General features: G+C 40.6%; 1 protein-coding gene across 3 annotated transcripts in view; it reads right to left on the bottom strand.

Moving 5' to 3' along the window:
* Nucleotides 1-25,251, bottom strand: part of arhgef10la (Rho guanine nucleotide exchange factor (GEF) 10-like a) — a 118,224-nt gene that overhangs the window by 30,411 nt on the left and 62,562 nt on the right. For all 3 annotated transcript variants that reach the window (XM_086293188.1, XM_086293190.1, XM_086293189.1), the window contains one exon: nucleotides 14,038-14,159. In XM_086293188.1, coding sequence (XP_086149314.1) covers nucleotides 14,038-14,159 — 122 coding nt within the window. The remainder of the gene's footprint in view (nucleotides 1-14,037; nucleotides 14,160-25,251) is intronic.

The raw sequence follows: 25,251 nt of genomic DNA, 5'->3' as shown, positions 1-25,251 counted from the left end.
ATTTTTTTTCTATTTAAAAGGGAAAAGTAAATGGACGCTGAAACAGAGGTCATTCAGGTTCAGGTTACCTTATTTGTACCTGCAGGCAGATTTTGTAAAGGTCAAAGAGTTGGTAAGACAAAACATTTCCATTGCACATACATGTAGAGTATACCATATGCACACAAAATTTCACAAACATAGTGCTTGTGGACAGTCACACTCTCAAGACATGACCATATGGCCACGGCAAAGTGTTGTTTGCTAATTATCACTCTTGCAATTTATCATAATCTGTCATGAACCTAATACAAAAGGACAACAGGATCAAAGCAGAAACTTGCTGTTAATGTTATGATTTCATGAGCTAGATGTCACCCTGTGATTTAAATTCCACTAGCATCAACAAGCAGAGATCAAAGGGCCAACCACCTGCTGTGCTTGCAGGCCTGCGTTACACTCAGAATATTCAAAGTCATTGGAAGACAATAAGATTAAACCATCTGCACAAGAAGGCTGAGTAGACAACCTGATTTTTAATTCTTGATAGGTCCGTATCGGGCCTTTTAGAGGTGGTTAGGACTTGCTGCAAAACCATATGGCTATCAGCTTATTATTAAAACTGGCTCAGGACATTTCCTCCAATTTAATAACCACTGTCTGTACAGTAACGATTCCCTGTCTCCCCTGGCTATGCCACAGATCATATCAGCAATAAGTGGAATGAAGCTGGAGAGTGGTTTTGCATATCTCTGCTCAAAGCCACAGCCTGACATTGGTAGGACATTACAAACTCATATTCATGACTCGACTGAGATTTTATTCCTCGTGTCCTTCACCGCTCCTGGCTGAACGATTGCAACACGCTCAACAAATGTGATGCAAATTCGCTGTGTCGCTATGCCCCCTCTTCACAGATACACACACATGGATCCACACACCCACACCGCTGACTCCTGCGGCCATGGCAGTTCCAACTCTGGATGAAAGCGGTTGTACTGCCCCTGCATTAATGGGTTCAAAAGAGGACTACGGGCTACTGTGTATTCAATCACTTCCTCCATCTTCCCTTCCCTTTTGCCAGAGACAGGAGATATCCGTACTGGGTCCAAACAAGCTTGGGATCTTTACTCACCTCAAACACAGAAACTGACACAACTGTGTGTCAACATGGGGTCCCAGATGAAACCCTGGGCATAAGACTGGACAGGGCTTTCAATAATCCTTAATATCAGATGGCAGGAAATGCAGAACAAAGGGAACCTTGGTGCCAGCTCAGTCCTAGCCATTTGGTGGCTGTAACACTTTTGCCAAGGAAGCTGTGCACATCAAGGAGTACCTCCCAAATTTGAATGTGGCCCTTACAATCCTTGGACACTAAATCTATGGTGGCCTCTTTGGCATAACATAAAACAAACATAAATCTTTGGTTCTTAAACAGGACTTCAAGCACCATAGGTTAGGCCAGTTATCTCAATTTCTCTTCTTCTTCTGTTACTTTTGATGAACATATACTTTTCTAACCATGATGTGATGATCTTAGATTGGTTAACCTTCTTTCATGACTGAACTGAACGGCAAATTCATGAGTTTCCACAGTAATTAAATGAATTGAACAAACATTCTGAAAAACCTGAAAGCTAAAAGTAATCCTGGTGTTTGCACCTTCATAAAGAGAGATCAGAATGCAAAGACAGCCTATCCTTAAAAAGCTTACCAGTGGCCAACAACAAAAAATTAAGCAGAATTCAGAGCAGTAGCTCTGCATGTCTTAAAAAATATGAAGCAGAAACACTAATTAGACAAACTGGAAAAGCAATATAAGGAGAGAAGCTATCACTGCAATAGACAGGACTTGTTTAGCACAATAGGAACTCAAAGACAAGACGGCCTTCATCCCTTTCCCTTTGACTCAATACAGCTTTTTCCTATCATCCTTTCCATATTGATGTATAATCACAGAGGAAAATGTGACCAAATTAGCACATTTAGCAGATCTGCAGGATTTCCCTTCTGGGTACATAATTTGTTCCTGCATGCTATCTTGACAAGTACAGAGCGAGCAGAAACCCAGGGCCCGAGAAGGAGAACTCCACTCTGAGGCATTGCTAGAGTGTCTATGATTCACTGTAATTAGTATGTTAGCTGTCACAGCAACGGATCAGGCCCTTTGCAAATGACCTCACTGTCAAGCAGGGGTGTGGCTGCTCTATTCACATTTATACAGACACTGCACTGCCCTCTTTTGGAAAGGAGATTGCTAGGAGGAAAGCAGAGGAAAGTGAACATTGCAAAGCCTTTAACTAGTTTACAAAGACTATGCACAGCATGTGTAAATAATAAGAAAACTGAAAATGCATTCAGTGAAAGACTCTTGCTCCGCAGCACTAACTGTGACAGCAAGACCACCGCAATCCATTCACTACACTATAAATTAAAAATTTCAAATCCTTTTCACTGTTCCTAGTTCCAGCTGTTTAGCAAATTAATTAAAAGCTTAGATACGCAGGCGGTAATGATGACATAATTATTTTAACATGCAGGTAGTAAAAAAGCCTTTCAGAGTTTGCACTATTTATTTCGAAACACCGCTGTTTATTTCAGCAACTTTAATGCCTGCTCTGGCAGTCCAAGCGGTATCGCCCTGCTGGCCAATAAGGCAGGGAGAAAAGGTGGTTACTGTTAGTGAGCTTGGCAGCCATTTGCAATACAATACAATAACTACACAATACAATAACTCCTCTCTGGTATTATGTTGTTAGTTAGGTTGTATATACAATACAAAAATGTTTCCCCCTGAAAGTCTGAAAGAGTACAAGGTCAGCATCACTTATTATAAAAATAATGTGCTTTAGGCTTTAAACTCTTACCTTATCTTTCTTTTTGTTTTTTTTAGTCTAGTACATTTTTTTCCACAGGTGCTTATAAAATTGTAAAAAGTTCCCACTTTCATAGTCAGCTCCTGTTTGTAACCGTTGATACAGAATTTAAGAGAGATCCAGACACACAGCAGTCAATCCAATATTATACGAAGCACCTTCTAACTATTACATGACTTCAATAATCTCGGCTGCTGATGCTGCTGACCAACAGCAGGGTAGATACAGATCTACAAAGAAAGCATGACCTCTGGACACTTTGGTACATTAGCCAAAATGTTGGGAACTGTCACAACTCCCCCAGAGTTGTTCTCGGCGAATGCCAAAGTTTGACTTCTGCCCTGACCTCAGAGAGAGGGCTCTTTGATCGGGAATGTCAAGCAGTCTGAAACTGCAGGTTGTCAATGCCCCCTGTATATGTGACAGTGACAAGTTTGGTGTGTCTGGGGTTGGGTTTTGCTGTGCTGAGCCGCAGTGACCAGAAGGGCCAGCTCTGGCGACAGATCTGCTGTGATCCAGCTTCACACAGAGAAATTAGACTGACACTTCCTCCTGCTTTGTTATATTCTGCATGCCAAACACTCCTCTGCCCTCTCTGAACTCAGAAGATGAGCATGAACAGAAGTGCTCTGTTTTTGTGGTCAGGACAATGGTCCATGTTTACAAAGCTTCAGATAGTGGTTTAAAAATAGAGCAATTACAGCAATCAGTTACATCTACTAATCAGAGGATACAGTTTTTATACCAAATCCATTTTAAATACAAGTTTGCGGATTGAAACAAACACAAAAGCAGTTTTAAAAAACAGAATGTGCCAACATCTATGCATTTAATGCTTAAGACTGCAATTATTCGAACATATAAGCAAGAACTCCAACAACGCCGGTTATCCTGTGAAAACATCAGCGTGACGCATAATTTGTGGTGAGCATATACAATAAATCTTCAGAATCTAAACTGCAAACCTTGCAAACCAAAACAAATCCAGAAGCTGCGCACATGAACATATTAGCCTTATTTGGGGTTAAATCAAAAATCAAAATCAAAGTGCAGTTATTGGTGTTAGATCTGAGCATCGCTGCAGCAAAAAATTATGAAGAAAAACTTATTTGAACTTGTTGAACATCATTATTAATATGACCCAATGTATGTTGAGTATCCTAAATTTCTAATGCTTCACTGTGCTCAGTGGACAAGTTAAAAGTCAGAAACAAACTAAAGAGTTTGTCTTTATTCACTATTTAGTTAAATATTCCAAATAACAGTTAGATGCGGAATAACAGTCTGAATTTTTTTTTTTTTTTTTTTTGGCCTGTCCCGTTTGGCTCTTTTGCCATCAGAATTGTTGTCTAAAGGCAAAGAAAGATGCCCAACGGATTTACTTTACCAAACTGACCATCCCAGCCTTGCCGTAATGGTCCATTTGATTCACCTTTTATTGTTTATTTTATTTTCACTTACTGAATACGGGACAGACTTGACTGGGGGAAAGAAGGGGAGAAAGAAAGAGGGAAAGAGAAACAGCTGAGAAGAGGGACGGGGGAGAAGGGCAAAAGACAAAAACCAACAGAACGGGCAGAGAAAAAAAAATGCATATATCAATCACCTGGATCACCTGCTGAGAAAGAAAAAAGAAAGCAAGCAGAAGAGAACAAGAGTAATAGAATAAACAACATCACAATGATATATGGGAATATGACAGTAAATACTAAATGTTAAACATTATTGTGCAGCACATAAGATCAACAGAACACAGTGTGCTTTGAGGTAGGAGCCAAAAAGGGTGTAGTTTGTGGGTGTGATCACCCGTGTGTACACCTGTGAGCATGGACGCGCTTGTTTTTTGTTTTTTTAAAAGGTTCCTTCATGTAATAATCTGCTAGAGGGTGTGGGGGGGCCACAGCCCCGTCCTCCAGGGCTTGAAGCAGGTGTGGAGGAGATCAAAACTCCAGACATCCAGAGGCCCCCAGAACACAAGAGACCAAGGAAGACCAACAGAGGGGCAGCTGCGCCACTGTCCCGGAAAGAGCTGAGGAGAGTCCCAGATGAGGGCTCACTCAGCAGCCGCGGAGCAGAAGCCAGGGGGAGTTGCAGTGACGCGCCCGTGAGCTCCGCCGGCCGCCAGCTGTGCCTGAGTGACCGAGCCCCAGGCCGAGAGGCCGGGGGCACCCCACCCCCGAAGGGGCCCGAGCGAGCCCCAGGCTCCAGGCCCCGATAAGCGGCCGTCAAGGAGTGAGCCGGTGTGTACCCGGACGCCCACCCCCACACACAAAGAACCACCAACGCACCGACACCTGAGGGAGTCCGCCACCGGCAGGGGAAGTGGTGGTGGGTGGAGATAGGCCTCCAAACCTTGGAGGGCCTGAGGTGTCCCCAGAGAGGTGGCGTCTGATACCCAACCTGACATATAGACACAGACATACAGGCACACACAGACACAAACATCCATTCCCCCCCCTCATGCTCTCATATGCACTCACTCCACACTCAACCAACGTGGAGACAGACATAAAGAGACGCTGTACACACGATCACACTCCCCAAGCGTACTCTACAAACCGGGTCTAGGTACCCTTGCCCCTGGAGGGGGGAACTGCACCCAGACCCAGGTGGTGTTACCCTTTTCCCTGCGGTGGGGAGAGGCAGACCACCCCGACTCCGTAGCAGCAGGGAGGCCCCACACTCCAGACCGCAGTCGGACGGCCAACTCCACCTAGCCCTCCCGCTCCAGCAGGCCGCAGAGAACGGGGGTGGGAGAAGACTCCAAACCTCCCTCCACCCGCTCATTGTAGTGTTGATGCATATGTGTTCTAAGGTGCATTTAAAACCCAGGAGGGCATGGAGCTACCTGCCAGAGAGCAGCAGGTAAGCGCATGGTCCCTCCTGCTAGCCCTCAATGTCTACGTGTATTTAAAATTGAGAGGTGGGCAACGATGCCAGGGGTGGGGTGTACACCCTGATGGTACTTTGGACTCCGTGTATCGTGCCCACCCCCAAGATCCTATATGTATGTGTAATGAGAGTGTGAGTAATGTGAATGTCTAAGTTGTGGGATAAAATTGAGGCAGAGGCAGCCAGAAGGGGACAGAGGGGGGGGTAGCCTCCTCTGCACCCTGGTGACATACCCCTACTCCAAGGCCCTGCATGTGTGGGTGGTTGTGGTGGAGCGGGAAGAGGGAGGCAGCTGGAGATGGGGAGGGAAGGAAGGGAGGGGCAAGTGACCCCTCCCTGGGGCCAGCTCCCCCGCTGACCCCAGTAGGCACCCCCATACTCCGCGACCCGCCAGGGAAAGGGGGCCCAGGCCCATCCAGACCGGGCCCAGTGCAGCAGCGCCGCCCGGCCCCACGGAGCCCGGGACAGTCCACCCAACCCCACCACAGAGAAAACTGCACCCACCCCACCATCCACTCATCTTCCAGACTACATAAGACAATAAACACCCAGGCTGAGATCTTCCTCCACCTCTCCTGTATCTCCCCCTCCTGCAGAGGGAGCTCCTGAGGAGAGGAATTATTTTCCCCTTCATTTACCCAACTCAGAATTCTATGATTGACTAATCAAGAGTCAATTTATAAAGCCTCAGACGCACCTGATTTTGTTTTACAAAATTGCAATCATTGTAAAAATAGGGACACACGTTTCATTTCCATTCCGGCAATTATTAATAAATTGATGTAGAAACTTTCTTAAATGTGACCTGCTAGGCACGGATATGGCGATTTATAGAACTACTATGAAATGTGCCTGTAAAACAGTATTGATGATCAGTGATTAATCAACTGAGGGATTAAATGAAGAGATTGTTTACAGAGGAGCAGTGGCTTGAATTGAAATGGCACTGAAACTAATTAATCACTAAATGTTCATGAATGTGCCCTGAGAAACATTTTTTCCGAATATGATGTTGACTGAAAAATAATAAGATAATCTGTGAAGCGACCACAAACAATTTCTTCACCTTATATTGCCCTGTAGCTGGGACGAGGTCTACTGTGAAGTATTTAAAGGTTACACAGTTTATAGCCACTTATAAGAATCACGCATAAATGATAGGGGTGCAACGATACTCGTATCGATATTGAACCGTTCGATACAGTGCTTTCGGTTCAGTACGCATTTGTATCGAACAATAGAAATTTTTAAATTTATTTTATCAACTTTTCTTCTGACGATGCTGTCTGTGTTGAGAGCTCAGTGGATCTGCGTTCGACTGCTCCGCCTAGGCTGCACTGTCCAGCGCAGATCCACTGAGTGCAGGGCAAGCTAGCGAGACAGAAGCTAAGCTCTCCTTGCAACATGGCAAATTGAACCTCCCCCACCCTCATTCAGATCTGGCCTTTGGAATTATTTTGGTCTTCATGTGATGTATGACCCTGAAGGTAAGCGCGTCATGGACAAAAGTAAAACAGTATGTCGGATGTGCCACGCAATGTTCAATTACATTGGTGGGAACTACTGCGTTAGCGCAGTTAGCTCGTTAACGTGTTGACGCTGTCCAGCCCCACACACGGGGCGAACCGCGGTAGCTCATTAATGGAGATTTGCCGTGTTGTGGCGTTAACGTCATTTTAGCGAGATTAACGCTGACAGCACTAGTGGGAACAACGAATATGACTGCACATTTACTCCGACATCATCCTAGTGCAAAGACAAGTGGAAGCAGACAAAAACAACAAGCACGCATGCTACAAACTTTACCCGAGTCATTTAGACAGCCGTTAGCACATGATTCTCCTCATGGGGACCTGATATGTTTAATATGCTGCTGAGAATATAGCCCAGAAGAAGCGTATAGTATAGCTTTTATTTTGGAAAGAGACATTTCTCTGTAATAAACTCTCTTTTCCAAAGATGAGTGATTCCTCGATAAGATAGATTTATTTTTTTTATTACTTTGTTGTTTCAGCAACATTAAATTTAAAAACTGTACATTTGAGTTAAAATATATATTTATAATTATAATAAATGACAAATTAAAAAAGCGTGAACATTTTTTGTATCGAAAAACTATCGAACCGTGACACCAAAGTATCGAACCGAACCGTGAATTTTGTGTATCGTTGCACCCCTAATAAATGAATTATTTTAATTCCTTTGTTTGCTTTCTAATGTTCATTCAGAATCTGAGAACTGCACTATGCATTGAAAAAATGAAAAAGAGACTCATGTTTAGTTACGTGAAATCTAAACACACTTGTCAGATATTTGGACAGATGCTTCAAAGTTAATGTCAAGCCTTTAACAATATAAGCAAAGTGATCTTGATGAGGATCGGGTCTGAGAGAGATCGATGTGCTCTCTCGAAACAGTCTCAAGCACTTGCGCATCCTGCTGTTTGTGTTTTTCTGTTTGCCAGAAGGATATTACTGCAGAGTTAGAAGGGGAGCCGCTACGCCTGGGTGGCTATGTGGATAGAACAAGCTTTTAATCCATGCTGGGGCATATTTTCTCAACAAATCAGAGAGGTGGCTGAAGCTGCTACCTTGAAAGGTAGCAAATGACCTTCAAGAAAAACAGAGGGACAAGCATTGCGTAACTTGCCAATTTGATGACTTTACCTTTAAAAAATTAGAATAAAAATAGTCTAGAGGGGGAAAAGGAAATAAATCATCAGAAATGTGTTGCTACAGGGGAAGGCCACCTTTTCACACTGTCGTCCTTTTTTATCCATATTTCATAACATTGTGTCTCATCTGTACTGTCCATGCACACACACAGAGCCTTCAAAGTGAACTCTTTCATTCATCTTTTGTGTAAAAGCTTTGAGTCATTATGTCTGTAAATCACTCATTCCCCCGACAATGCCATAAATGTAGCCATGAACAAAGTGTATGCTGCTGCCAGGGGTGCCACTCAACCCGCTCATTTTCTGTACATGCAGTCACTTTCATGTGCCTAGCTGAATGTGCATTGCTGCTCTCTTATCACTCCATCAGCAGGAAAGATGGATGACACAGCAAGTGAGAGGGACATGCACAACATGGCCCCAAAGCACCAGCTAGTCCGGGAAACAAGAATTGACCTCGGTGCGTTTCAACAGATGGTAATGACCCGAGCACCTATAACTAATAGTTTTCGAGGCTTAGTACCAATCAATTCAAACGCGTTTGTTTGACTACAGCAAACATAAGTAAGTAAATAAATAATAATGGCGATGATCTGTGCGATCTATGTAAACTAGTGGAGTGTATTAGCGGTGAATGTGAGCAGGCTTTGCCGTTTTCTGAGCTGAGACACAGAAGCTAATCCTCTCAGAAATAGAGAAAGAAGGCTAACCCTGATGCAGTCCAAACCCCTTCCAGTTTGTCATTCCGCACTTCAAAGCATACATGATGAAATCCCCCAAGGTATTATAAGAGCTCTGGCATAGCAGCCATCCTCAACCCCATCCTAGCCTAATGCCTCATAAATGGAGTCTAGAAACATGTCCCTTTACTATTTCGCAAGTCTTTGTAGTCTTGGATCGTAAAGAACCTTTTTAGAGCGGCAGAAGAAGAGGTGCTTTCCTACTGGAGAAGATATGAGGCATTTGTGATTCACTATTTGTCCCCTAACTGTAAAATACTGCAAATACAGAATGCACATACACCTCTTTGAAAATGGTTAGATCACGAAAGGAAGTAGGCATTGATCATCTTCAGAGCCTTGCTGACTAAGTGGTGGGACAGAAATACTGTGCACAAGAAAACATACAGTATGTGTCCTAGATAGAGACAGGTATGTAATTTAGATAATTCAGTTCCAAGTGCTCCATGTGATGCCATCGAATGCCAGTTAGTTGCTAAACAGCTTGCTGAGCTGTCAGATTACTGGGTTTCATAAACGCCTCCATTATTGGTCTCCAGGCTTCAAACTAACACAGCCTGTCTGACAAAACCGAAAGATACGGCCGATTAAACTGTAGGAGCTGTACAGTCAAAGAGAGAGATGAAAGGGGAGAAAGAGCAAACAAACATGATTACGGTCCATGCCAAAAAATATCATGTCCTTTTTTTTCCCCCTTTTACAGCAAATACAGTGCAGTAAATACCATTCCTGATTCAGCTACTACCTCCTTTTAGAGCTGCAACTCTTCTCACAGTTAAAGTAATGAAACATTACCACGTCACCACAGAGTCCAGGATGCCATTTTTAAACTGCTTCATCCAGGCTTTGGGCTGAAACCCAAGTGTTCCAATCGTATAATACAAAATAGTAAATATACTGAAACTGAAAAGATAAAAGTAGCTTACATTTGGCATTTTACTTTGAAAAATGACTTAAGCAGTTAATTGAATTTAAAACGGATTGTTTTGTAAACACACCCTGAGTTTCAAAACTGGTTCGTTTCAGTGCTATGTTTATTTGAATCACCACCGATGCACTCGGGAACAGTTCGGCAAAAATTCAGTCAAATTCTGAGCTAACGTTTAATCTGTTTATCTGTAATAATTAAAAACATCAATCCTGTTAAGACTGACATCATGCACCAACATGCAACTGTTGCAGAAAATAGTATTAATTGTTCCATTTAACAGCCAATTCTCCTGTATAGAAGTCTGGTTCGGCTGTTACCCTTTCTGCTATAGGATTTCCTATTAATCCTTTAACCCAACCACCTCACACCCTCCCTTTGGGCCAACTGCCAAACCTGCTCCGTTTCATCTTTCAAAGTGGCAAAGAGGGCAGTGAAACAGAGCGTGCACTGACTCTTTAAACAACAAGGACCATCAGAATGTGGTTTGTCTATTAACCAAGATAGTGCCTGATCCTGTGTGTTTGTGTGTATGTGAGAGACAGACAGAGAACGAGGGAGAAAGACAGGAAAAGAATGAAAGAGATAAATTGAGAGGAATCAGTCCACCCCTGCTGTTCTCACTCAGCAGACTTGTGATAAGGTTTATCTCCGGCGCCTAACGAGTTCGCCCAGTAGCCCACTCCAGCTCCCACTGAGTGGACCGGGGCACACAGAGCTGCACACAGCCAGCAGTGAATTGAGCTCCCTAAGGTGACCTGTGCGTGTTGTTCATGCTATGCTGCTTTAGAACTTTATTTTTGTAGGAAATAGCTTTGGCCCCTTCGGCCACATCTTTTTTAATCTGGGATTTCTTTTTTGCCTTTTCTTCATCCTTTCTACTCACTGTAACTCAGACTGCCAAGAGAAGCTGCAAAAGCTGGAGAAAGAGCTGTGGAGCTTTGGCACAGAGAGGCGTGTGTTTCCCAGAGGCAGTGTCTGAGGCAAAGATGGAGACACAGAGAGGGAGTGGGGGGCTGCTGCTGAGTTAAGCCCCTAATCACAGTCTGCTCTGCATGAAGGACTTAAAGTCACTCCATTTAATGCTACCTTCTCTTTAGTCAAAAAAGGAAAGAAACATTACTGCCTACCTCTCCAGCTTTCTGATACCTCGGCCCCCATTCCCATTACTAACCCATTCTTGAGATGCATAAAATTCCAAAGCTACAGTATACACTCAAATATAGCGCAACGCGCAAGTCATGCACATTCATAGAGTTAAGGAAGCATGAACATAATACCTGCACACACAGAAGTACAAGCGTAAATGCTTCTACCTTTTACTCATGCATGTTCATTTCACCACATGGACCAATTTTGCGGTAAACAAGGTTTGTAACTGACATAGCTGCTATGATTTTCACTGGTGTGCTCAGGTGCTTCATTTATTTTTGCAAGAAGACGGTGGTATCAGCAGATCCTTAGAGACTGCAGCGTCCCTCTGGCTCAAAATTCATTAATTCACTTGGCTCAGCTTCTACACGGGTGTAACACGCTTTTGCAAAATACTCCAGATAGTCATTAGCACCTTTTGGGAAATCCCACACCCCACCCTGACCCCGCTGTATCAGTGCTGCACTTTTTCCACTTTTCACCAGCTGCTCTTTCACCTTATCGTCCTCTCTCATCAACATGGCTAGCAGACAATGGTTTGCTGTACAGGTCTTAATCTAATGCTGGAAGATTGATTTATGCTTGGTTGTCCCACAGCCATTAAGATAATTGCATGATCACTTTATAACATCCTCCCCTGGTGGTTGTGGTAATTTGCCTCCCCGCCACATTCCAACTTGCACTGTAGGACCCATAACCACATTATGGATACAGAAAATGTGGTCGGAAATATCATCTTTCAGCCCTTGCAAACTGATTTCATACCATTACCACTGACTTCTAAAACCCCTTAAGTCTATCTCTCACCTGTACTGACCATTTGATCTATCGGCGGCTTCTAGGTCTTAACAGCTTGTATTGATCGAAATTCTTGAGCCAGCAACCAGAAGCAAAAGCTTGCGTGTCACCTTGTAATTCCAATAGTCTATGTATTTTTGAGTGAGATCATCACTGAGATGGTGTATTTTTATCTGTTAGGTCAGTGCAAGTGGGCTTTGATTACATTCAATGGGAAATGGCTGTGTAAAATGGCACTATGATCTCTTTTGACAAAATCTTTATTAAATGAGCCATTCTGCCACCACTATGGACTAATGGCTGCTTCACAGGAAAAGTTAACGTCAGTGGAAGTCAAATTGGTTTGACAGATTGATCTTAAGAGAGGCGCTTTGCTTCCCGAATATAAACACTGCCAGTTCAAAAACATTGAACACATCAAAATATTTGCAGCTAAAGCACAATTGGCAAGTTCAAAAAGAAGCAGAGATTTAAAATTCTGAACTGACAACAACAGTAAGATGATCCTGCTAAAAATTTAATTTGTTCCACTGTTTATACTTCATCAGTCATTATTAGCATTATTGCTGCACTTCCAATTAAATTATACCGAGTCAGTGAGAGTATTAAAAAGCAGAATGCGTTCATCCAGTGGATTGCTAATTCTACAAGATAAAATTACATACACCCATAATCCTCAACAAGGTACAGCTTAATATTACACCAGATGTGCTGCTTTGACCATAAATAAGCAAGCTGAAACCTGTGATGCAATTTAGCCCATTCCAGACATGGGATATGTAACACCATTGGCTTCCTCAATCTGGTAAAGTGATGCTTCATTGAGACATACTCCATCAGGAAGAGCCAGGGCGTGGTGTGAACATTTAATAGGCTTGTTGCACTTCTTGAAACCAATACTGTAAGCACTAACTGCAGAGAATTGTAATAACACTTTCAAACTTGTGTATTTGTGTATATGTGCATGTGTGTGTCTGTTATGATGACAGCTATTTCCAACAAAAACACGGACCAAGAAATCTCTGGATTTGCATTAGACAATTAGTAGACTCCAGCTTATAAATTTGGACTGTTTAACAGCTCGCCTGTCTAAAGTGGGGGGCATAATGTCATTTCCTGTTAGACCCTGAATGCTCTAGTCTCCATGCCAGAAATGGTTTAACTCATTAATGAATTGCTGCTGTCATACTCTGTGGGTGATTGTTCCAACCTTCCTCATGGATGGATTAAGGTATAGTCATGAGTAATGAGTCATCACATACTCTGCCCTTATCATAGTAAAACCCTAACATTTTTGCTTTTAAATCAACATCTAAATTATAACAGATAATAAAGCAAAGTGGGGGAAAAGAGGAAAATTCAACACACATAAAAGGAGTTTTGTCTTAATGGAGTGGTTTGTTTGCACCTCTGGTAATAAAATCTGTGCCTCTTCCTCTCAGTGATATTTGTGTACCAGTGTTGGTGTTTAAATGTTAAAAAGCTTAATGTTCAGACTTTGTCCTGCGTGCACTAAAACCTTAAGATGTACTGCTGTTTTTTCCCAAAACAGCAGATTTGAGGTTTCCATGAGATTAGTTTGAGCAGTGTGAATGTAAGATAGAGACTGAAGGAGAGAATCTATTTCTCTGGGGTTTTTTATGTTCTTGCTGTTTATAACATTCTCCAAAACAATAATGACTTTGGTGCGCAATTCAAGGCGCTACATAGAGATGCCATCCTAATTTTGTGTCTGCTCATCTGTAAATGAGACAGCCATGTTAAAACAACATGTAACAGTTACTATCTGACCTAGCAGGGATGCTATTTGGACTGGCTTCACCAGAACAGTGACCAGAATGAACATTTGAACATGGAGCCTATATGTTGAAATACCATTAGACTGTTGGAAAGCAGTGCTGGCAGGGGCTGATCTTTGAAACTTCAGAAACATGTGTACAAACTAATTGTTTTTAAAAATAGATTTTTTTCCTTTAATCACAGAAGCAAAATTACCTTTCTCTCTGTTGATTTTGTAGCAAAGACAGACATGTGACAGGCAAGCAGTGGATACCAAAAGGGGGCTGTCGTCTTTCCTTCATCCTCTCCACATAACCAGCCTGGTGAATTTTCCTCTCCTGAAATAGAAAAAAAAAAGAGACTCTTTTCTATTCATTCTTACTTAGGTCACCCCAACTTGATGTTTAGTTTATGTACTTATTTTATTTCTTTTCAACATGCATCTCATTCCCACAGCTCAGCTAATCTGTAAACTATTTCAAGCTATGTCAAACCACATAAAATCACCATAAAGACATTTCACAATCTCAGGTATATAATATGAATGGTGTGATTAGCATGTGAATAATCAGCCAGAGGCTTATCCCCTGTTGTAGGAGGCGAGGCCAGGTACTGCCAATGCAGGGCTTCAACAGTGATTAAACCTTTACTTAATCAACAGCGAGAGTCTGCCCCAGCAGGAAAAATGCAACTGCCGGATTTGTGTTATAATATAATGGATTTGCCTGGTGTGTGAGCCTCATAGCACTGAGCCTTACAACAGGTGTACCCCTGACAAGTCACTGGGCAATTCTGCCAAGGTACTCCCATTATATAATTGTGTAATCATCTATTTCAATGTATAGAAACTAAACTGAGCATGAAATTTAACAGCTCTCCTTTCTGGTTTGTTTGCATATTTTATCTAGGTATAAGCTAGTAGAGATCACAGATGCATTATAATGAGCAAAAGGAAAAAGCTAATTGCAGAGTTTGTTTTATAGGAGTATCATATCCTTATTCTTTAGGTAGGGGATAAAATTTAAGAGTCAGTCAGTTATGTTGGCCAAGACAACTAGCCTGGCTGTACCCAAGAAAACATACCTTAATCACCAACTCCTCTACAAGAATGCTTGCATTACTGCAAAATCATTGGATTACTCAAAAGTTCCAGCACTGAAATCAAGGACAAAGCACTACAATAGCTCTCCTTTTATTGCAAAAAAAATGCAGGAAACAGTTTGCCCAAGGCAAGACTCTCTGCACTCCATCAGCCTCCAGAACATGTGGTGTCCCTCAGGGATCAGTTCTGGGACCCCTGCTATTTATAATTTATTTCCTTCCTATTGGAAATATTTTTTCCATTTTGAAATACAGTTTCAGTTTTATGCTGATAGGATATAACTTTATATTTCCACGAACCCCAACACCTCTTTTCACCTTCTAACCTCACTGCCCGCCTAGAAGCCATCACCACTTGATTAACAATCAATTAGCTCAAAGCAAAAAGCTATAAAACTGAAGTCATAGATATTAACTCAAAGTACTCACTTTCCAAAGTGTCTCCATAGCTGGTTCGCTAGACATTCCCTTTTTTACCACTCACACAAATAATGTCACAGTCAGCCTATTCCACCTATGTAACATTTCTAGACTATGCACTTTTCTTTCTCAACACAGCATCCAAGTTCTGGTTCAAGCCCTGGTCACCCCTAATTTGGATTATTCTAATGCCATTCTCTCTCATCTCCTCAAAAACTCTAAAGCAAGAATCATCACCTGCACAAAGTTCACAGACCATATTGCACCTATCCAACTTGGCTCCCCATTCCCAAGTGCATCCAGTACAAGATTGTGCTTTTCACTTTTAAAGCTCTCAGTGAGTTGGCACCCCCATATCTCTTCGAGCTCCTTCACCCTCACACCCCATCTTGTGCTTTACGCTCAACCTCAGGAGCTGTCCTGACTGCTCCTCGTTTCAGACTAAACGCATTGGTTGCCAGAGCCTTTAGCTGTGCTGTGCCTCGTCTTTGGAACGTACTACCCTTTTCACCTTCTTACAACTAGTCTCTATCACATAGTTTAAATTACAGCTCAAAATCCACCTGTTCCCATCAGCATATCAGCTGTCATGCTTTGTGTTTAATATGTTTAGATTCAAATATTATTCCTGGATTTTTAATATCTATTTAATATTGATGTTGTTTTAGGCATCTTGCATTGTTGTGATATTCGAGGCTTTAGCAGTATAAATAAAAGCCAAAACACATTTATACAAAGAAAACAATAAGAATGATCAAGGGCAAAACTGTGTAGACTTAGATAAGTGCATTCTATCTTTTTTAGAAATTTCTTTCAGTGAGTTTCATCCTGTGCTTTGTGCCTTGTATTTTCTCATAATTTTCACATTTCCATACTGAAACTTTTGACCTCTACAGAATTTCTTTCAGCTCTACTGGATTCGTAAAAGCAGAATCATAACTGTCATTTTTTCTAATCAACATACATTCAATAAACCATTAAAAAAAATGTTAATTATTTGTTGTATATGAATTGTCAATTTTTTTGTATAAAAATAGTACTTTGTCATTTGGCAGCCATTACAAATTCAAACCTTCTTAGGCGAGTGTCTACAGGCTTAAAACTGAGGGGTTTATGTCTTAGCTTTGGCTACTCAAGGACAGTCAGTGACTTGTCCTTAAGTCATTTCTGCAATATTGTGACAGAATGTTTTTGTTCACTGAAATTATAGATGAACTATTTCCCCAAACTCAAATGCCTTTTCAAAAGCCTGTAACAGGTTTTCTACAAGGACCTCCGTTTTTGGCTGCATTCAACCTTTGCACAGTCTAACTGTACCTGAGACAAGCAACCCCCCACCCCCCACCCCCTGTCTTATCCACATGATCGTCAAAGGAGGAGGATCATTTCTCGTCTTTGGGCTTTCAGTGTAGCCAGCAGAGATCAGGAAAAAGGCTTTTAATTTTGTCATTCTGTCCACTGAATTGTTAGGCAATGACCGATAATTTCAAGAATACATTTTAGAAAAATTAAAGCCGTCTGTAAACTGACTGGCCAATTGACCACAGACTATAAGTGGACCTCAAGCAAAAACCAGAACCATCCCAGGGCCAGAAATGTTTTTCTTGTTGTTTATAAATTCAACATCTTCATTACAGATGTATGTTCATAAAGATATTCCATTGATGGACTCCAATCAAATTTAAACATTAAAAAAAAAAGACAAAAAAAAAAAAAAAGCAAACAGGATCCATTTGGACACAATTTGGAACGCTACAGCAAAAATCACGAGTGCTTCTGTAAATGAAAGGTCTCAGTTTTTAATTATTTTATAAGGTTGCTTACTTTTCAAATCCAAATTTTAATTTTGTCACTTTGAATTATTGGATGAAAGCAATTTTAAAAACAAAATTTACAATGGAAAAAGCAAACTAATATTAATATTCTGTTAATCAAAATATCCTCAAGTATAACAGGATATATTCCTGGCTCCTGTAAAGATATAAAGAAAAAAATATTTGTACATTATATTATAAATTCTAAGCAGCTTTGCATACAGATTGTACCTTGTTGACCCCATACACACAACATACTTGATATAATTTACTTACAATTCAAACATTTTTTAAGCTGTATAATCAAATTATGCTTTATGTTAGATACTTAATGGAGATATTACAAAGAATTCATCCATTTGAGTGCTTCATCTCAACACTTAAACAGTCACACTAAAAGCAGGGTTAATATAAATCCTTTCGTATTTTTTTAATCATCTTGAATTGTGGAGTATTATTGAATACAGTGATTATTTTGTGTGTGGTTGGCTTGTGTATCCCTCAGCAAGCCCCTGCTACGATTCATGGAGGTGTGAGGTCACTTATTAAAAGACTACTTGAAGACGGAGCAGCAAGTTCAGTGGTTTTCTATTCCACAGAGAAATTATCGACTTTCTTCAACTAATTATTAGATTAGCATAAATAATGTGCCGTTTGGGTACGCTGACTTCTTTTACTAAATTGTCCCTCAGTAAAAATTAAAAGACAAATACATAGAGAGAAACACGGGGAATGAAAAGGACTGGGATACAAAGAAAATGACAGAGAGAAAAGTGGTAGGAAAGAACACAAATTAGCCTTAACCTTCAATCTTTGCCATGTAGTAATGAAGATGAATAACGGTGAACAAATGATAAGCACAGACCTAAATTGAATACGGCATCGAATAGGGACACACAGGCCAGTATCCTCACACACACACTCGCACAATCACACGCATGTACAACTACACAGTACACTTTCGCATCTGGGAATTTATTTTGCATCAGTCAAACCTTTAAACACAGGAAAATCTAACAATCAAGTCCTCCTGTTACATCCCATTTCTCCTATAAAGGACTCTCACGTAAGCATTTTAGGCTTCAGTGGTCTCACTTCTCATTCACTTTGATTGAGGTGACGTCATGTGTTGGCCAACTAAATTGTCGGGCTAGTCCGTCATCACAACAACGGCAACCAATCACATCGTGTAAACGCATAACAACAGGGCAAGCTCCGGTGTCTGGCTGTTTTTTTGACAACTAATATATGAACTACACAGACAGACACACACACGCGTTTATAACCTCTATATTTCATATCCAGATGTTACATCAGCTAATACAGGAGCCTGAACTGCTCCTATTGATGCACACGAAAACTTTTGCTGTATTTATCTCTATTACAACAACAAATGTGATTTTGGTATATCATGTCTTAGATTTTCTCCTTTTTAAAGGACAATAGCCAAATAAATATTTATAAGAAAACTACATTTCACATGCTTACAGCATTTGTTTGTGTCTTCACAGCACACTGCACCTCAAACTAGATTCACATCGTGTTGAATTTACCACAGATAGGCTTTACAAATCAGGAGAGAAAGACAGTCACATTAGCTTTCGAATCGCAATTACAAGCAGTTGTGTAGGACATGCGATTTATTGTATCTTCCTATGCATACCAATTAGATTCAAATTGTCGGAAATTGTCGACACAGGCAGAAAACTACAGCAAAGCTACTAACAAAAGCAGTCTAAAGAACAACCAAAGAGGTGAGTTATTATGGTATTATGAAATGAGACAGTTATTTTCCATGCAGGTGGTTAGTAACTTAAATGTAGAGGCTTGGAATGTGCATCCACCTGTAAGCAGGCTGTTAAAAACATGTGTTTTAATGTCACATACAGACAATAGTTGTTTGTTTATTTTTTACCATGGTGTCCTATCAGAATAATACAACATTTGATCCAAAGAAATTGACATATAAAATTATGTGACAGTACAAAATTTGTCAGCTTAGTTGTTAATTCCCTGTTGGAAAACAGTGAAACTGAAGGCATGAACCATATGGATAAACATCTTAGACACAAACTGGAAAATCTGGTAGTATGCCCAAGTAACAGTTCAATCAGATTCCCTGGAAACATCACAGACCATGTAGATAACTAGATCTTGACTGATTTTTCCTGTTTGCCTCACCCCCATGCAAAAACACGAGACATCAATCATATCATCCTCGTCATTTGGCAGCTTATACAGTAAATGTCTTTCACGCTGGTGTCACATGCAAACTACATCACATTGGTTAAATGGGATTACAAATATACACGATAATAAATCAAGAAATAATGACAGATACAACCTTTCACAGATTACAAGAACATTATAGTTCTCATGAATCTAACCTCTTTGATATTTAACATTTAATTTTTGCGCTGTTTGCAAAACCTTTGAATGAACCACTTGGGTTTCCTCTAAACCAGAAAATCCTGTGTTTCTGTGTAGTCTCCTGGGAAAAATCTATAGTGAGTCTGAGAAAATATTCAGAAGTCAAAATGTAGCTTTCAGTTTGCCATTTACAGGCAAATACTCTCGCACCACCAGGCTTACTAAATCATAATCTCACCAGGGGGCTGAGGTACATATTAAATTCAAATGCCCGGATGCTACGGCTCTATTAGTGTGCTCTTAGTTAAATGACTGCTAATGGCACTTCTGCAGGGCAAGCTACCACCTGTTTGGGCAAGGGCTACACTTATTATCTCAGGGTAAACCATATTGAAGTCAATTACTGAGCTATGCTCCCACTCGCAAAAATGGAGTTACATCTATACGTGACTGCTGTTTCTGGCCCCTAATGACACTGAAGTACTCAGTCTGTTCTCGGTCTACATTTCCTGCAAACCTCCATCGTAAGGATTTATTGGAACACTGTTGACCATTTTATACCAGCGTTAGTGTCTTGTTACAATAAAAACTAATAAAACAACCAATTAAATCATAACACTGAATTTTTTTAAATACAATTTTACTGTCTTAAAAAGCAAAAAATAAATTGCAGTGATTTCCAGCTGTGATGTTTATTTTCATACAGTGTTGATTAAAAGCAATTATGTAAAAGATGAGATTACACAAATTAAAGGTCATGGTCAGTTCTACTCAATCCCAGCTACTGTACCGTAACTATTCATAACAACATCATTTGTAACGCTTCTGGATTGGAATACTAAGTAGGGAGATTTCGTTTCTCAGTTTCTTTATTCTTATCATGCTTTTGTTTCAAGTCTTTTAATGATTAAGATTCATTTGCAGATCATGGCACTCTATCAACCCTTGTGACACAAAGGCCAAAGATATAGACTAATTAAATACACCAGTGCAATTGATATTTCCCATGGATCAATGCGAGTGTGGGATCTGTTAATTAAATCCGTGATAATGTTTGCTCATCATAAACATTTCCCATGTTTGAGCACAGTGAGATAGGGAGATAATCTCTGCTGTCTGACAGATTAATTTTAGGGCTAACAGAAAATCCTTCCGATGAACGCCTTTTTTAAATGGGAGGTTTTCCTTGAATGTTTAGTTTAAAAGACAAAGGTGTTCAAAAGAAATCTTTCCACCTTCTTTAGCTTACTGGCACAAAAATAAAAGACAACACTTCCACATAAGGTTGACTAATGTTATCTGAAGAGATGCAGCAATATCAGTCACCATAGCAACCAAGTAATCTAAATCCCTTGGCTAATGGAAGTAAACCCCTGACGGTCTCCCATAAGACCAGGTGGATTTTGTATTCTCTACCCTTACTTGTCTCCTGTGTGGTATACATCGGCATGGCATAGGTTATCACACAGTGGATTAAGAAGGCGTGTCAGAGTGTGTGCCAGAACCCCCAAGCCTCACTCAACTCATCTATTGATCCACGTACGAGGGAAAAAGTGAGAGACCGCCACACTTAGCAGTGTAACCGCAGGCAACAGCCCCCTGTCTGCCCTCTGTTCCCTGCAGTGGGACTGATTGCTTGTCTCAATCATCCTTTCACCCCCCCCTTCCACAACCGCCACTTTCTCACCTCCACACACAAACACACAATCCCACACAACTTCACCATCTCTCTCTCTCTCTCTTTACCCTCATTCATTTTTCCACTTCTGTCTCCTATGTCTCAGCGACAGTCTCTCATGATTTGACGGCCTCTTGTTCTTCTTGTGAGGGCCATCAAAGTCTGCAGCCTTAACCCTGCCTGAAAGAGCTGGGACTGCATGGAAGGAAGCAATTAATTCTGCAGTGAGAAAACCCATTAATTAAGCAATGCTTCTGGCTATTTCACGAAGACCCTTCAGAAACAGTAGGGCCACTCGGAGAGGCATAAAAGATGCAGTGGCACACCAGGTTATTAATGGACCCCAGGGCTCCTGGCAAGGAACCACCATAGGATAATTCTCACTTTTTGTTTCTAGGCCTCATAACTACACCACACGTACTCAAAAGTGACAAAAACTGTTTTCTGGAAACATGTCTTGTCAGAATTTGCTGCCATAATCATATGTAAAGCCCACTACCAGAACAGTTTAAACATCTTGCTGAAGCACATCATGCTGTAGTTGATTTTTTTTTTAAACTACCAAGAAACCAAAGGTTTATGGATGATCCAGGTGCAATGAGTTGAGAGACCAAAATGTATCAACAAACCATGGTTAATGGGCAATACACTAATAAGACTTAAATACAGTGTACAGAAATGTCATTAAAAGTCAGTGATAGTCACATGTGGCACGCACAGGGAAGGCCAGCAAGTACGTCAGAGTGATGGAGCCGTATTTTCTCTAAATGGGGGTAACAGGATAAACTCTAGTGTGAAGATGGGTCTGGGAAAATGAGTTTTGTGATATCTAATCGCTCACTAAATCATGCATGCGAACATTATCTACTTGTGTTGTCCACTATTCAGGGACATTTCGAAGCAAGGCACCCATTTCAGACTAAACAAGACCATGGTTCGGTGCGTTTGAAATGCTGATTCAACTCTAGGTCTCCCCTGAGCACAGGCCAGGCCTGCCTACGATTGCAATGATGAGGAAGCCTCGATGACAGCACGCCATCCGTGAAATTAAATCAACAACTCCCATATTGTAATTACATTTGGTTAAATGGGAAGGCAAAGTGTGGTTGTAATACAATTAACACGTAATTGTCATCCTGACCAGGTTGGTGCTGATCTATTTCCCCAAGGGATTCAATGAAATCCATCTCCCTGCCCTCCTCTGTACCATTTGTTTTGAAATGAATGATTTGCTGAGTACCAATGGGTCACAGGGCAGCTTCATTACCAAACCGGTGTAATGTAAGTGATCTAAATGCTTCTGTGATCAACTGGAAAAAAGATATATTTCGCAGAATTATGACACCGATTCTAAACTTAAGGAAGATGTTTTACAACAGCTGTACAAGTGTAACAGCTGGTCATACAAATATTGTCAAGAATAAACCTCAAGCATAGCTTCATGAAATTGATGCAAGACCATTTTAGACAGTTGGTCAGAATTGCGTACATTTTTAGAATCTATTTAGTTGCACAACATATGTTCCAGATTAATAAAATAAAATTAGCACTAAACTGTGTATTAATATTCAACAATCATTCATGGTTTGCATGTGGTATCGCTTACTTTACAGCATTTGGGGTCATCTGCACCCCTGTAATCCTATAGAAGCTATCACAAATAACCAGAAAGATGAACTACAGGCAGCTCGTTTAATTCATACTTTTAGACCAGCTTAGGTAAACAAGGTTTTTTTTTTAATTATTTTGTTTTGTTTTCATAAACTCTATACTCTTATTAGCTATTAAAGATTTCCATTAGTTTCAGTTTGTGATTGCAAATGAAGTAGAGTGACATTGTGTGCACTGTCAGCTGTGAATATCTTACATCTCTCCCCATCTCTCTCTCTCTCTCTGGCTCGCTCTCTTCAAGGGTAAGAGAAATGTAAGATGGCCCTAGACTAATACTTTGAAAAAAAATAATAATAATAAAACGAAAACAAGCAACTTTTCTCAAGTCTGTGCCACTCACGACTTTTTCCAATTGCTCGCACTTTTATGTGCATCATTTTTGTGCATGCCACTGGTAAGTTAAGACTGCAGTGATCCTAAAACTGCACTGATACAGCTGTATGATGCATAATACGAGAGTTACTTCTATCATTTCTGGGCGAAAAAGTCAAAAGAGCATGAAATAACACCACAGAGCTCTGCAGATCGAAACAACCAAGGCTTATGTATATATTAAAGTCCAAAAAAATAATGTTGCAACTTAAGTTCTTTGTAAATATCTGATGTTATCCTGAGACAAAATCTGAGACTTAACCCTAGTTGTTTTTTGATAATCCAATCAAAAAAGCAAACATCATCAAAGTAAGCACAGGTTTAAACACAAATGCTGTCAATCACTGACAGGGAATCAAGTTGAAGCATGGTCTTCATTCTTCCTCCAGCCTACACTGCCCAAATCTGTGTCTTGAACTTGATATGTAGTAATCACATAATTACTTGATATCTTGACTGCAGCGGGAGGTTGTCTATAATCTATCTTTTCCCCTCTTTGAACTCATCTTCTTACTCGCTCTTATTTCATTCCTTGTCCCTACGCTGCTATTTTATTACTTTTCCATGCACCTTCAAGCTTGTTCTCCTCACACTTGACTGCTTGTCATGTTGGTGATGGTAAAATCTAGATGTATGTTACTGCAGTTCTCATGGTAACATGGCCTTGATAGCAGTGTTGGCTAAAGGCCTAAAATCTTACAATCTTAGATATGTCAAAAATGTGACACTTTTCTAAGTCAAAGAAAAATTGTAATGTCAGTGACAAGCACTTGACACTGCAAGGTAGAAGGGTAACGTGGCAAACACAAATAGGTGCTGACATTGCCGTTATAGTGAATAAACATTACAGTAAAATAATATTAATAATACAATACAATATTTACATTTTGATAGCATTTTATCCATTGTCTTCAGGCTGTTCAGGTTCTTTCTAAAGGTCTCAAATCCAATAAACCAAGAAAATTCAATGTTTGTCTTCCTCCCATGTGAATGCCAAATATATTTTGTTTACTGGATTAATTTAAGCACAGTGGGTTAAAATTGCATACTTTTAATCTTCTTCTGGTCATTGTATTCTCCTTAGTATTCTCTTGAATTCATATTTGATATGGATGGTCTATATAAATGAGTAATAACTGCAGCATGGGGGTTCCTTGTGAGTATGACAACTATGGCTAATTTGCATGATTTGGCTTTGAATAATGTCCACACAGAAGCCATAGGGGAGGAGAGCTGCGTGTTATAACTATGGTGCTGTCCTCATCAGTACGCCTGCTGTGTTGCTGATAAAGGTGAGAGCAAGAAGGAAAGACTGGGGATGCTGTGCTTCACTGCCACCACAGAATCCTCTGCTCTCAGCCTGATGTCTTTGATGTCACTCTGACACAAACCATATACAGCAGGATCTACTGGAGGGTCTACAGGTGCACTTCATGCTTCTTGCACCTCTATACCCCTGCTGTGAGAGGTAGGCCGGCAGCGCATGGGAAGAATCCAGTGTTGTTTTTTTATTGTAATGTGCAAGATTGGAGAATCTCTAGATACAGCAGAAGTATAGTTATTGGGAAAAATCCTGTAAAGCACAAAACATTTCCAATTTCCTCTTGACCGTTGCACAACCAAGATTTATCCGACCCCCTGTTCATTTCAAAGCCCAGTAGGGGTATTAAATCATTCCCAAATACATGGCCACTTATCTAAACAAGACATTTCATTGAGTTTTCTTTAATCTAGCTACAAAACCTTCTAAAACTATTTTTTTCTGTGCTAACACTCAATGCAATAGCCTCTTGGATGAAAGAAACCACATCAGTAAAACTGCACAAGAGCTTTGTTGGAAGACCAACAGCATGCACAGTGCAATTGAATTTGCACAAGAGCTGTGTAAGGGGACACATTGCACGCACAACAAACCCAGAATAAACTGTATGTGACATAAAAAGTGCTCAAGGCAATACAGTGAAAGGGAAAGGATTGGAAAAAGGAAACAGAGGTGGTGATTAA

Source organism: Aulonocara sp. 'chitande type north' Nkhata Bay, linkage group LG5, assembly GCF_057382095.1.
Source record: "Aulonocara sp. 'chitande type north' Nkhata Bay isolate Kocher_YH1m ecotype deep benthic linkage group LG5, A_spYH_male_GT1.1, whole genome shotgun sequence".
Classification (NCBI taxonomy): Eukaryota; Metazoa; Chordata; class Actinopteri; order Cichliformes; family Cichlidae; genus Aulonocara; species Aulonocara sp. 'chitande type north' Nkhata Bay.
The sequence above is the reverse complement of the archived record's forward strand: the minus strand, read 5'-3'. Positions and strand labels throughout refer to the sequence as shown.